The sequence below is a fragment of the Arabidopsis thaliana genome, chromosome 5, assembly GCF_000001735.4.
Source record: "Arabidopsis thaliana chromosome 5, partial sequence".
NCBI lineage: Eukaryota > Viridiplantae > Streptophyta > Magnoliopsida > Brassicales > Brassicaceae > Arabidopsis > Arabidopsis thaliana.
Window position 1 is genome coordinate 19,615,628 of NC_003076.8, and position 13,553 is coordinate 19,629,180.

At 37.5% G+C, this 13,553-nt stretch overlaps 4 protein-coding genes, 2 long non-coding RNA genes and 3 other non-coding genes across 13 annotated transcripts; 5 read left to right on the forward strand and 4 right to left on the reverse strand.

Annotated features, from left to right (window-relative positions):
* The first annotated feature begins 438 nt into the window (after positions 1 to 438).
* ATGLR1.2 (Glutamate receptor family protein) lies at positions 439 to 3,881 on the forward strand. 2 transcript variants are annotated; one of them, NM_124215.2, is made up of 5 exons: positions 439 to 902; positions 1,012 to 2,255; positions 2,363 to 2,669; positions 2,763 to 3,136; positions 3,227 to 3,881. In NM_124215.2, exons 1-5 carry the CDS (start codon positions 617 to 619, stop codon positions 3,617 to 3,619), a joined length of 2,604 nt encoding a protein of 867 aa, NP_199651.1. In that variant the 5' UTR covers positions 439 to 616; the 3' UTR covers positions 3,620 to 3,881. The 2 variants fall into 2 exon arrangements, with proteins under 2 accessions (NP_199651.1, NP_851155.1); NM_180824.2 differs by having other exon boundaries at positions 2,763 to 3,881.
* Positions 3,882 to 4,639: 758 nt separating this feature from the next.
* On the forward strand, positions 4,640 to 7,798 carry GLR1.3 (glutamate receptor 1.3; the record flags this gene model as incomplete). Of its 4 annotated transcripts, none has more annotated exons than NM_001344770.1 (6): positions 4,640 to 4,980; positions 5,073 to 6,301; positions 6,384 to 6,504; positions 6,598 to 6,690; positions 6,789 to 7,162; positions 7,270 to 7,798. In NM_001344770.1, the coding sequence occupies exons 1-6, from the start codon at positions 4,689 to 4,691 to the stop codon at positions 7,648 to 7,650; spliced, it is 2,490 nt and encodes an 829-aa protein (NP_001332595.1). In that variant the 5' UTR covers positions 4,640 to 4,688. The 4 variants fall into 4 exon arrangements, with proteins under 4 accessions (NP_001332595.1, NP_001332597.1, NP_199652.1 ...); NM_001344771.1 differs by having other exon boundaries at positions 6,586 to 6,690; positions 7,270 to 7,650; NM_124216.3 differs by having other exon boundaries at positions 6,384 to 6,690.
* Positions 7,799 to 7,888: 90 nt separating this feature from the next.
* On the reverse strand, positions 7,889 to 8,605 carry AT5G48412. Its single transcript, NR_144289.1, has one exon. It is a non-coding gene; the product is annotated as an other RNA (non-coding RNA).
* Positions 8,606 to 8,920: 315 nt separating this feature from the next.
* AT5G07095 lies at positions 8,921 to 9,060 on the forward strand. The gene has a single exon (NR_142975.1). It is a non-coding gene; the product is annotated as an other RNA (small nucleolar RNA).
* A 32-nt stretch (positions 9,061 to 9,092) lies between these two features.
* On the forward strand, positions 9,093 to 9,242 carry AT5G07105. Its single transcript, NR_142976.1, has one exon. It is a non-coding gene; the product is annotated as an other RNA (small nucleolar RNA).
* Positions 9,243 to 9,619: 377 nt separating this feature from the next.
* AT5G07115 lies at positions 9,620 to 10,009 on the reverse strand. The gene has a single exon (NR_142977.1). It is a non-coding gene; the product is annotated as an other RNA (long non-coding RNA).
* On the forward strand, positions 9,757 to 10,094 carry AT5G07125. The gene has a single exon (NR_142978.1). It is a non-coding gene; the product is annotated as an other RNA (long non-coding RNA).
* A 640-nt stretch (positions 10,095 to 10,734) lies between these two features.
* On the reverse strand, positions 10,735 to 11,163 carry AT5G48420 (uncharacterized protein; the record flags this gene model as incomplete). Its single annotated transcript, NM_124217.1, has 1 exon — positions 10,735 to 11,163. The coding sequence occupies one exon, from the start codon at positions 11,161 to 11,163 to the stop codon at positions 10,735 to 10,737; it is 429 nt and encodes a 142-aa protein (NP_199653.1).
* An 843-nt stretch (positions 11,164 to 12,006) lies between these two features.
* Positions 12,007 to 13,540, reverse strand: AT5G48430 (Eukaryotic aspartyl protease family protein). The gene has a single exon (NM_124218.3). The coding sequence runs from the start codon at positions 13,483 to 13,485 to the stop codon at positions 12,265 to 12,267; it is 1,221 nt and encodes a 406-aa protein (NP_199654.1). The 5' UTR covers positions 13,486 to 13,540; the 3' UTR covers positions 12,007 to 12,264.
* Positions 13,541 to 13,553: the final 13 nt, after the last annotated feature.

The following is a 13,553-nucleotide window of genomic DNA, read 5'->3' on the forward strand; positions in this document are numbered from 1 at the left end:
GTGTAGAGTTATTAAGAATTCACTTAGTTTTAGGTGGAGGCCTAAACTTAAGAAAGGACATAAGATACTGACTAAGTTTGATCATATGAGATCGTTTACTTTTGAGATGAAACGACTTTCACAATTTTCCTCTGCTTCTAGATTTATATCTGTGACCGTCTGATTATATAATCCTTGGTACTTGTTGATTAGTTCTTGTCGGCAAAGGATAATACTCTCCAAAAGCTATGGGATTGAAAGGTGTTTGTTTTCTTTTGCTTAAAATTGACCTTTGACAAATTCTGTCCAATAGAATCTTCATTTTTCATATTGTTCTTCTTACTTTCGTAACTAAAATAATAACTTTGAGAGAAAGATAAGTAGCCAACCTTTAGTACTCCACAACGAAATTTCTCTTAAATTGTAATCGGTTGACTAATGTCATCCTCCTAAAAATTTCGTTAACTTTGAATTTCTCTTTTTCTTCTTACGATTTTCTTAAATATATGTGAATAGAATAGAGAAAATGTAAAACACGGCATGTGTAGGCTATAACTGTTTATATAAAATAATAATAATGATGTGTAAAGCAACAAACGTGAGGTCTCTCCTTCCTCTTTAGTTGGAAAGAATTTTAATGGTGAGAATTTGTATTCAAACCCCAATTTTGCTATCGTTTCTTCTTGTTCTGCTTTTCTTCATCTCCAACTGTTTTGCTTCGAGTCAAAACAACGATGATGATAAACGGATTCGGGTCCGGGTCGGGTTGGTTTTGGATTTGGGTTCCGTGGAAGGGAAGATAGTGCGGAGTTCTGTTTCCATGGCTCTTTCTGATTTCTACGACAATCACAATGACTACAAAACAAGACTCTCTCTTTTAGTCAGAGATTCTCATGGAGAGCCTCTTCTTGCTCTTGATTCAGGTAACATACTCCATTACTCTTGCACCTCTCTATATAAATCACCTTTTTCTCTTTATCCATTTTTGTTTTGTGATTATTCATACACTCACAATCTTTGTGAATGAAACAGTTGTAGATTTGCTGCAAACAGAAGGAGTGCAAGCAATAATTGGCGGGAACTCGTTGCTAGAAGCGAAGCTTTTGGCGGAACTTGGAGAGAAAGCTAGGGTTCCTGTGATTTCACTTAACTCTCCCATGTCATTGTCATTGAGCAAATACACTCACTTGATCCAAGCCACACATAACTCTGCCTCTGAGGTTAAAGGAATTACAGCTTTCCTCCATGGGTTTGATTGGAACAGTGTTGCTCTTGTTTTAGAAGATCACGATGACTGGAGAGAGAGTATGCATTTTATGGTGGACCATTTCCATGAGAACAACGTTCATGTACAGTCCAAGGTTGCTTTTAGTGTCACTTCGAGTGAGGATTCTTTGATGGATCGATTACGGGAGCTTAAGGACTTGGGAACAACTGTCTTTGTTGTTCACTTGTCTGAAGTTATTGCAACTCGTCTCTTCCCATGTGCTGAGAAATTAGGGATGATGGGTGAAGGGTTTGCTTGGATTCTTACTTCCAGAAGCATGAGCAGTTTTCATGATCAGTTCATTGACGATTTAACAAAGGAGGCAATGGAAGGTGTGGTTGGTTTCAAGTCTTATATACCAATGTCAAAAGAGCTTCACAACTTCACTTTGAGATGGAGAAAAACACTCCCTGTTGAAGAAGTTACTGGGAGTGAGATTACTCGGTTGAGTATCTCTGGCGTATGGGCTCATGATGTCGCTTGGAGTCTGGCGAGTGCAGCTGAAGTGACAAGGATGCCAACTGTGACATCAACTCTCCTTGAGGCCATAAAAGAAAGCAGGTTTAAGGGTCTGAGTGGTAACTTTCAGTTGGATGATATGAAGTTGTTATCAGACAAGTTTGAGATTGTGAATATGATAGGATCAGGTGAGAGAAGGGTAGGATTCTGGAATTCTAATGGTAGTTTCAGCAATAGAAGACAATTATCTTCTACTCATGACAATCTGGAGACCATAATTTGGCCCGGTGGGTCTGCTCAAAGTCCGAAAGGGAGAAGTCTAAGAGAGAGCGGTAGAAAAAAGCTTAGGGTTCTTGTTACATCTAGCAATAGATTCCCAAGACTGATGAAAGTGGAGACTGATCCAATAACACATGAGATAACAATTGTCGAAGGGTTCTGTATAGAAGTCTTTCAGGCATCCATTGCACCTTTCAACTATGAAGTGGAGTACATACGTTGGCTCAATGGAACTAACTACACCAAGCTTGCATATGCACTTCATAGCCAGGTACTAAGCATGGCTCGATTTTACAATTGCAAGTACTTTTAAAATTTGCGTAGACTGTGTGTGGGAACTGACTTAATTCCATTGATAATTTTTGTTGCATCCCTTAGAAAGACAAATATGATGCTGCTGTGGGAGATATTACAATTACTTCCGATAGATCGATGTATGTTGATTTTACGTTGCCATACACTGAAATGGGTCTTGGAATTGTAGCAGCAAAGGAGAGAAGTATGTGGGTGTTCTTCCAACCTCTAACACCAAACCTTTGGATAACAAGTGCAGCTTTCTTTGTCTTGACGGGTATTATAGTTTGGTTGATAGAAAGAGCTGAGAACAAAGAGTTCCAAGGATCTTGGCCTCAACAGATTGGAGTTGTGATTTGGTTTGGCTTCTCTACCCTTGTTTATGCTCATCGTAAGTACCTTTTCACATTCTTATATACCAATTTGGCCATAAGAGAAGAGATTGTAGTGATGCTTACCTTTTGTTGCTTACTCTGTGTGACAGGGGAGAAGCTACAACACAACTTATCAAGATTTGTAGTTACAGTTTGGGTATTTGCGGTGCTCATATTGGTTACAAGTTACACTGCAACATTGACATCAATGATGACGGTGCAACAAATACGATTCAACGCCAATGAAGATTATGTGGGTCACCTCTCGGGATCCCTCATCGCAAATGCGGCCCTCACCAATTCCAGCCTCAGAGCAATGAGATTATTGGGTCTCAATACTTCAGAAGATTATGCTCAAGCTTTGATGAATAAAAGTGTCTCATATATTGTTAGTGAGTTGCCATACCTGAAAATCCTCCTTGGCGAGAATCCTGGACATTTTCTCATGGTCAAGACACAATCTACCACCAATGGTTTTGGCTTCGTATGTATCCTTCTTCTGCATCATCAGTTGCTTTACTCTTGATTTTACTTGTTGAAAAAGAAATGTTTGGTTTGTTATACTATGTTCCAGATGTTCCAGAAGGGGTCCGAGTTGGCGCCTAATGTGTCCCGGGAGATTGCGAAGCTGAGGACAAGCGAGAGGCTAAACGAGATGGAGAGAAGATGGTTTGATAAACAGCTTCCATACACAACCGATGATACATCAAATCCTATAACCCTATATAGATTCCGTGGTTTGTTTATGATCACCGGAGTTTCATTCGCTTTCGCTCTTGCAGTACTTCTCATTCTTTGGCTCCGAGAAAGATGGGAAATCCTTGTGAATTCGGTCAATATATACTTCTCACAACGACTTAGACATTTCAGGATCCTCTTCACAAGAACTATCCATCCTAGTCCCCTCGGCCTCGATAACCCCATTGGCGAGAATGCGGTTCAAATGGCTCAACGTAACAGACGATAGGAAATGAGTAACATAGAGAGAAAACAATTGTTGTGATGTGGTACGTCTCTGACTCTGACCTTGGAGCAGCAAAGAAGATCCTCCAGTGATCCACTAGCTCCTGATCCAAGCCGGCTTACGTCTGAAAGTATAAATGATTGTTATACCAATTTTGTAAATTATAGTGTGATCATATTCGCAACCACTTTTGTAAATAGCAAAAAGGTATTGGTAATATATTGAGTTAAAATTTAACACATTTAGTTTGAGTATTTTTTGGAGAATATGATACTTTTGCAAAGAAAAAAATACTTTAATTCTTCATTTTATAAACCTTAAAAAATGTACCAAACTTTAATCAGTATGTAAAAGACTCGTGCATTTCGTTTGTTGGTATTTGTGTTTAATTTCTTCCATCAATTTATTTGAGATGAGACGACTTTCACCATTTTTCTCTGCTTCTAGATTTATATCTTTGACTGTCTAAATTGTCAAATCCCTTACACTAAGTACTTTTGTTGATTTGTTCTTGTCAACACAAGTTAATACAACCCCAACAAATATGGAGTTTTTAACCAAAAAAAAAACAAATATGGAGTTCTACGTGTAAAAATTTCAGATTAAAACACATTTGTTCCTACGACCGTTGACAAATGTTTTTTTTTTTTTAAGACAAATGATTTTTTTCTTTTGCTAAAATTGGTTAGTTGACAAAATTTTATCCTATAGAATCCTTTTCGAATTTATTCCGTATTTTTACCTTTTTACTTTCTTCACCAAACATTTTGATAGATTTAGTCAGATTCTCTTAAATAATGAAATGATTTGAGAGACAAAAGAGTAGCCAAACTCGATAGCCCATACCGAATTTTACGTTGACTAATGTAATTTTTCTTAAAATCATGATGTCATCATCTTAAACTTTGAATTTTTCTTCAAATATAGTACGTATGTTAATTTTTAAAATTGGAATAATTAGACAGATGAAAAACAAAACACGGCATGGGTTTATATAACAACAAAATAAAATAATGACTAAAAGCAGCAAACGTGGGGTTTCTCCTTTCTCTCTAGTTGGAAAGTTTTTTTAATGGAGAGATTTTGTATTCAAACCCAAACTTTGCTATCGTTTCTTCTTGTTTTGCTTCTCTTCATCTCCAGGTCTTTTGCTTCTACTAAAAACGACGACGTTGATGGAGGTAAACGGGTTCAGATCCGGGTCGGGTTGGTTTTGGATTTGGGTTCCTTGAAAGGGAAGATAGTGAAAAACTCTGTTTCCATGGCTCTTTCCTATTTCTACGCTATTCATAATGATTACAAAACAAGAGTCTCTGTTTCACTCAGAAACTCTCATGGAGAGCCTCTTCTTGCTCTTGCTTCTGGTAAAAACACTTCTTCTCTACAAAAACTCTCTTCTTCTCTGTCTCCATTCACACTCACAATCTTGGTTTTCTATCTCTTGTGAATGAAACAGCTGTAGATCTTCTGAAAACTGAAGGAGTAGAAGCGATTATTGGCGGGAACTCGTTGTTAGAAGCGAAGCTTTTAGGGGAACTTGGAGAGAAAGCTAGGGTTCCTATGATTTCACTTGACTCTCCGTTTTCATTGTCATTAAGCAAATACACTCACTTGATCCAAGCCACACATGATTCTACCTCTGAGGCAAAGGGGATTACATCTTTTATTAATGTGTTTGATTGGAACAGTGTTGCTCTTGTTTATGAAGATCATGATGACTGGAGAGAGAGTATGCAACTTTTGGTGGAGCATTTTCATGAGAACGGTGTTCGTGTACAGTCCAAGGTTGGTTTTACTGTCTCTTCTAGTGAGGATTTTGTGATGGGTCGGTTACAGCAGCTGAAGGACTTGGGGACTACTGTCTTTGTTGTTCACTTGTCTGAAGTTATTGCAACTCATTTATTCCCATGTGCTCGGAGATTAGGGTTGATGGGTGATGGGTTTGTTTGGATCCTGACTGCTAAAACTATGAACAGCTTCCATGAGAACATTGATGATTTCACAAAGCAGGCAATGGAAGGTGTGGTTGGTTTCAAGTCTTACATTCCAATGTCTATAGAGCTTCAAAATTTCACTTTGAGATGGAGAAAATCATTGCCTGTTGAAGAAGCGGAGCTAACTCGGTTGAGTATCTCTGGCATATGGGCTCACGATATCGCTTTTGCTCTGGCGAGAGCAGCAGAAGTTATAAGGATGCCAAATGTGACATCAACTCTCCTTGAGGAAATCACAAAGACTAGGTTTAACGGTTTGAGTGGTGATTTCCAACTAAATGATAAGAAGTTGTTATCAAACAAGTTTGAGATTATCAATATGATAGGATCAAGTGAGAGAAGAGTAGGATTCTTGAACTCTAACGGTAGTTTTAGTAATAGAAGACATTTATCTTCTACTCATAACAAGCTTGAGACCATAATCTGGCCAGGTGGGTCTGCTCAAAGTCCGAAAGGGACTAGTCTAATAGATAGCGATAGAAAAAAGCTGAGGGTCTTGGTTACATCTAGCAATAGATTCCCAAGACTGATGAAAGTGGAGACTGATCCAGTAACAAATGAATTAATTGTTGAAGGGTTCTGTATAGAAGTCTTTCGCGCTTCGATTAGTCCTTTCAACTATGAAGTTGAGTATATACCTTGGCTCAATGGAAGTAACTACGACAATCTTGCATATGCACTTCATAGCCAGGTACTAACCATGTCTTACTTAAGTGTTTTATATTATAACAAGTATTTTTTTTTTTTTAATTGTTTTGTGTTGCATCCCACAGAAAGACAAATATGATGCGGCCGTGGGAGATATTACAATCACTTCGAATAGATCGACGTATGTTGACTTTACGTTGCCATTCACTGAAATGGGTCTTGGAATTGTAGCAGTAAAAGAGAGAAGTATGTGGGTGTTCTTCCAACCTTTAACACCAGATCTTTGGATAACAAGTGCATTTTTTTTTGTCTTGACCGGAGTTATAGTTTGGTTGATAGAAAGAGCTGAGAACAAAGAGTTCCAAGGATCTTGGCCACAACAGATTGGAGTTGTGCTTTGGTTTGGCTTCTCTACCCTTGTCTATGCTCATAGTAAGTACTCACCTTTTCACATTTATATATGCCAATCTTGTTCAGAAAAGATTGTAGTGATCATGCTTACCTTTTGCTGCTTATACTATGTGTGACAGGGGAAAAGCTAAAACACAACTTATCAAGATTTGTTGTTACAGTTTGGGTATTTGCAGTGCTCATACTGACTGCAAGTTACACTGCAACATTGACATCAATGATGACGGTACAACAGATACGATTTAACTCCAACGAAGACTACGTGGGTCACCTTTCCGGCTCCCTCATTGCAAATGTGGCTCTCACTAGTTCCAGCCTCCGAGCAATGAGATCATTGGGTCTTAATAGTGCTGCAGATTATGCTCAAGCCTTGTTGAACAAGACTGTTTCATTTGTTGTTGATGAGTTGCCATACCTCAAAGTTGTCCTTGGCGAGAATCCAACACATTTTTTCATGGTCAAGACACAATCTACCACCAACGGTTTCGGCTTTGTATGTATCCTTCTTCTTCATCGTCATAAGCTTCTTTACTCTTTCTTTACTTTTGACTTGCTGACATAAGAACATGTTTGGTTTGTTATTGTTATACTATGTTTTAGATGTTTCAAAAGGGCTTCGAGTTGGTGCCTAATGTGTCCCGAGAAATCTCAAAGCTAAGGACGAGCGAGAAGCTAAATGAGATGGAGAAAAGATGGTTTGATAATCAACTTCCATACACAACCGATGATACATCAAATCCTATTACTCTTTACAGATTCCGCGGTTTGTTTATAATCATCGGTGTTTCATTCGCTTTCGCTCTTGCGGTACTTGTCATTCTCTGTCTCCGCGACAAATGGGAAATTCTTGTGGACAATCTAGACCTCTCACAACGACTTAGACATTTCAGGATCCACTTTGTAAGATCTATACATACTAGTCCCCTTGATGACCCCATTGGCGAAACTGCGGTTCAAATGGCTCAACAAAATAGACAATAGGAACTGATTAGGGTTAGATCAAAAGGTCCACAAACAATCTTTACTTGTAAATGACTTACATATCAAAGTATAAATGCTGTTTAGACCAAATCCTTGCTTGTAAATTGTATGATCAAATTCAAAACCACCTTTATATAGTTGGTTCATATATGATTAGTGTCTTTCAAATGGTATGGTTCTCAAAAAAAAAAAAAAAAACAATTAAGGTGGAACCAACCGAATCAATTTTTTTTTTTTTGTCACAAGAGTGTCCATTTTGTTATATCAACATAAGCCAAAGTTTGAGACAAACAACAGAGCCAAATTCAACTAAACATAAGTGTAAGACTTTTCAAGCCCAACTATGAAGCCCAAGTAGGAAACCGCATCAGGAAGAAAGAAGAATCATTGAAACAGAACCTAAAACACGTGTCATGAAAAGGTTAGGTGCTGAAGACACGTGAGAAGAAGAAGATCGGAGAATCACTGGTCGCCGCCGAAGAAGATTGTCGACTCCATTGAAACCCAGAACGCCGCGATATGCATGTTGAATCCGGTGATAGCAATTGTCAATTCCAAAGCTCTAAAAACAAATCTTCAACTTCATGGAAATTCAACTTCAAAATCTTCCCAATTAAACGTCAACGGTTCACGAACTCAAGCATCATATTCATCAATCTTATGTTGGAGAGAATTGTGTTTAGGCAAAGACGAATCACCTAAAACCACAACACTAACATAGATCGCATAATTTATTCAACAGAAAAAACAAAAAGCGGCAACAGATAGCCGAAACAAAGCCGGACCTCGCCGGAGACAAAGCTGAACCATACCAGAGACAAAACTAGTAAACAAACCGGATGGAGAAACAAAGATCGTGTTCCTCTCTCTGAATAATTGAAGAGAGAGAAGAGAGAGAAATTGATCTTTTCCCCTTCCAACCGAATCAATCTAATATCCGGTTTATTGACATTAGTTCCAAAATCAAAATCAAACCTAGTAAGAAATCCGAAATGCCGGTCAGTTGTGGGCTTTCAGTTTGGGCTGGGCTAATAAAATTAATGAGCCCATAAGCTTTTTCAAAGAGAAGAAAGGAGAAGAGAGAAACCCTAATCTCTATTCTCTCCCAATCTTATATATAATCTCTCTTCTTTCTCTTCTTCTACAACGCCTTTCTCTCATGTCTCTAAATTAGCTACTCTTTCAAAATTTTGCAGCTTAAACGAATCGTAAAGTACTCCTTTGTTGTTTTTTTGGGTCTGTAGTTTTTTTTTTTTTAAAGCAAGTCTCAGCTTCTTTGATTGGGTCAAGATATTCACGATCCAATCAATTTTATGAAAATCATAACTTGCGAAATAGAAATCGGCAGTATCACTCGCCTGGATCTGATTATAATCATGATTATCCAGGCCCTTAATCTACTGGCACAATCTTTTGAAATTAGATTTTGTTGTTGTTGTTTTGGGCAAACGCACTCTGTCCCAAGACCATTAATTCCATGTTTTGGTGCAATTTCTTCGTTTGCTAAATTGATCTGTACTCCAATTTTAATCATGTCCTCGGGATTATTCTCTGTGATCCCTATATGGGCACATGATTGGTTTACTATACTTTGATTCTTTCGATACCAAATAGTTTTACATAAATCGTTTTTTAGGAGTTAGTTTGTTATTTGAATTGATATGTTTATATCTTTGCAGAAGAATAAATCTTATCTGGTGTACGATTTATGTGATACAGTCACCAAGGACGGTAATTGTTTTCGGATTTAGGTTTAATGAACGGCTTAGGATTAAACTTGAAACATCTAATGAATCTTTGAATAGATTATGTGAGAACATGCCTTGAAGAACATTTGATTTTGACCTTTCGAACGAATAACTTATATATCCAAAAAAATTACTCAATTCGTATATCCCGTAATTTCCCAATCTGAAGATTATAACCAAAATCAAGAGGCACGTATCTAAGACTAAATGTGTCATAACTCACTGAAATTGTTGTTGAAGAAGAACAGAAGATACTGATGATGATGGATAAAAAAACAAAAAGAAGATACTAATGATGGAAGTCCTTCAGTTGATGAACATAATACTGAATTATTGATGATGAAAGTCCTTCAATTAGACGTTTGGCTTTCTATCATTTAGGCCCATATATTCCGGGTATGAAGCCGGATCCTATAGCCCGTTGGTATTTGAACGGGTCAAGTACGGATCAGATACTATGACATATTGCCACGGGTTTGGCGCTTTTTAGAAAGATAAGAGATGCATTAGTCGGGACTCGGGCGGTATCTTCGGCGCTATAATTTTAATTGGGCTTTTAATGGGCCTGAATCTTTTGGGCATATTATCCATTTATGTTTGGAAGGTGCATCAACCTTTTTTGAAAGTATACATGCAGTATAGTATTCATCGCATTCTTGTTTTTTTATTTTTTTTCCCTGTTGTCTATTTGAAGTCGTTAATTTTTTTCAGTTTAACTGGTTTTTATTATGAACTACATTGAGAATTTAGAAGAAAGAGTGCTTCATGTATTAAACCAATTGATGATATATTCTAGGGAAAAAACCTCACTAACCAAAAACTTAATTAAATAAACAAACCCACTTGAAACCAATTAATATTACATATATTAAAACATTCGTCAATGTTTTTCGGTATATTGAAGAAAGGGATTAAAATCTTCAAGATTCGCATGGACTAAGGAGTGTAAATTAATGAAACGTAAATGCTGCTTCATTGATTAACTTCTGCAAAGATGTCACAAATTCATATGACACCTAAAGATTATCGTTCATACTATACAAAAGTAAATATCGATTTACAAAGATTGCAGAAACTAAACCATACAAGAACAACTGAAATCATGTACAATCTTCAATATTCTTCATGGTTGTACGTAACTACTCTTATCAAACTAACTCTTCTTCATTGATTCTTCTCTAAATATCGATTTACAAGATTCCAGAAACTAAACAATCCATGAACAACTAAATCAAATCCTCAAAAGACATCCAAATTTCAACACAGAAACTATCCAAAGTAACGCAAATCTGAAATGAGCCAAGAAACAACTTTTTACAACGATCTTTAAGTCAAATCAGCACCTGAATTTGATATCGAGTCCATGCTTGCCATGAACACACCCAGGTTTCAACTGCGAATACGAATACTTCTTCTTCTTCAACGTAACGTTTTTCCAGAATGTTCTCTTTCCCGTTTTCCTAATCCTCTGAATCTTTACCAGCTCATGATCATCATCGAGATCATCATAGTAGTCAAAGTCATCTTCTTCATCAGTATCATAACCATCGCGATTGATACCATCTTTAACAGAATAACGTGAATCTTCACAAAGAGAGACCATCCTCGAGCAAATACAACCTCCGTCGACGCGATCACCAGAAGTAACCGGAGATGAAACAGAGTACGACGAATCTTTCGTGGAAGTGACAGTATCGGAGAGAGTCTCGAAGTTGAAGGTGAGGGAAGTGAGTGACTTGAAAGTCTCGAGGTCGAGAATCGCCATTTTTTGTTTTCTTGCTTCTTTTGTGATTTTTGATTTTTCACTCACAGAGGAAGAATAAGAAGTTTGTTACAATTTATAGTTTCGAGTTCAACAACATGCAAAAATAGACAAGGAAGAGATATTGGCCGTTTTGTATCTTCTTGTTAGACATGCGTGCTGTTTGTACTACGTGAACAAAAACGTCATGTAGTTTGTAGGTAGAATCGCATAACGGAATGTAGTTTAAAGAAAGCAAAACCTTCTCATGTAGTGTTTGTTCTTCATATGCTTTGGATTGGAGAATCGGATTTATGGGTTTAACACAAGAAAATCAAATAATTCCGACTTTAGTTTACAACTTTTTTGTATTATTACACTGACATTGACATATATCGTTGTACTCAATTAGAAACTTAAAAAGTGCAAAAATGAACGATCCTTGGATTGAACATAATTTGGGATTTTTCACCACTGAAAAAAATCCATTTATAAGCCATTTAAGTTTTAAGATTAGATACGTAGCACTTTGAATGAGAGTCTTATATATTAAGATGCTTGATTTTTAATTAGGTAATTTTATCTGGTGGTTTTTCGAAAATATCTTGCCATACCAACATACTGTAATTAGAGATGTACTAGAGTTAGCTCATCCCACTTGTAGTTTTGTGAAAAAGGAGCTAACCAAGTAGCTGAGGTATTTGCTAAATCTGCAAGAAGTCACTTCACTAACTACATATCGTTTAGTAGTCATAGTAGTTTAAACTTATATAACCCCTTTAATATAATGACATGGTTTGACGAAAAATAACCAAATAAATCACTAATAGTAACAAAGGAAGTAAGAAAAAAATCATCAGCAATAATTGACATGGTTTATCAAACTTATGTAACATCTTTAATATTATATAAAGTGAAATGACTTGTCGACGCAACTTATATATTAAGGTTCATTAATAATAAGATAAAACTTTAGTGTTTTATTACATTCTTTGACATTCGTCATTGACTAAATTTTTTAAAACCACACTTGACATGAATGTTACATAACAAATGAAGCCAGAGTACTGACAAATAAATATTCAATCACAAGATAATGTCAACTATCAAGTTGTTTTGACATTCTCATGGCCGTGTTTGAAAGTCGCCGCATGAAGCGCTGACCAAACCCAAAGAAGAACTAAATCCAAAAGCAGATCTTCCAACGTCAAACTCCACCAAAGTATTTTCCATCTGATGTATTCCTATCATCACCGCCTGCGCCGCCGCATCTCCTCCGTTGACAAAAGCCAAGCAAGCCACGTCATCGCTGACCTTCTTCATCGCGTTTGCGGGAGACAATTTCCAAATCACACCATTAGCTAGCTCTAGATCGATCCTAGGCACTTGGAAATTTGTCGTCGTCGAAAGACAAAACTCAAAGGGTGTCGTGCTACTGACACGTGGAATACCCGATGTGGCTTGTGAGAATGCTTCGATAAAGACTCTGTATATGTCGCTTCGTAACATAGTGAAAGGGAATATGGTGCTTAGAGTAACGCCTCCATCACCGTTGCGGTCAAAAGCAAAAGCGTTTGGGGCAAACAAGATCCTATTCCCGTTAACGGAAATACCCTTGAGTCCCAAGAAATAGTTGTTGAGTTTTCTAGGGTTTGTAATCAATCGAGTGTAAGAGAGCATAGATCTTGCATCAATGTTTCTGAGCTTGTACGGACCTCCACCAAAGTAAATAGCACCTTTTTTCAAAGGGTTTTCATCAGAAGGAAGACACAACGCAAACTTCTTCTCGAGTCCGAGTCTAGGTCGAGTCAGCTGGTTCCAAGTGGCGAGAGCCGTAGGTGCAAGCCCCGCAAGGCCGAAAACACCGGGAGGGAAGTCTACAAGGAACGGTTGGGGGATGCATAGGTAATAAACGTTGTTGATCGTGACCGAAGGAGATATAGGTTTTAGAGAAGAGATGGATAAATCTCCATAGGTGAATTGGTCAGAGTTACATATACGTTGGAATGGCTCAAAAGCGGTTGCTTGGCAAGCACATACTCCATTGATGATTTTGTTGCTGGGAAGAGAGCATTGGTGAGGAGTGAATCTACGAGTTAGAGCACATACGGGGGAGCCACAAGGGACGATGGGACGAGGGAGACCATCGTTGCATTTACGGACAAGATAGGGACCGCCGATGTGAATGAAAAACTCTTGGTTTGTGTTGAGTGTGAAGGTGAAGATAGGCAAGATTGTGTTCTTAGAGACGGTTGATACTAAGGCTTTAGGTGGATAGTAATTAGCCGAGACGTAACTATAAGTAAAAAACAAAATGAGACAGAGGACAAGAAGACTCTTTTCCATCTTTTGCGTGTTTGTGTTTAAGATTGTTGGAAAGTTTTAAGATATGGATATAATTACTAGGAGAATTA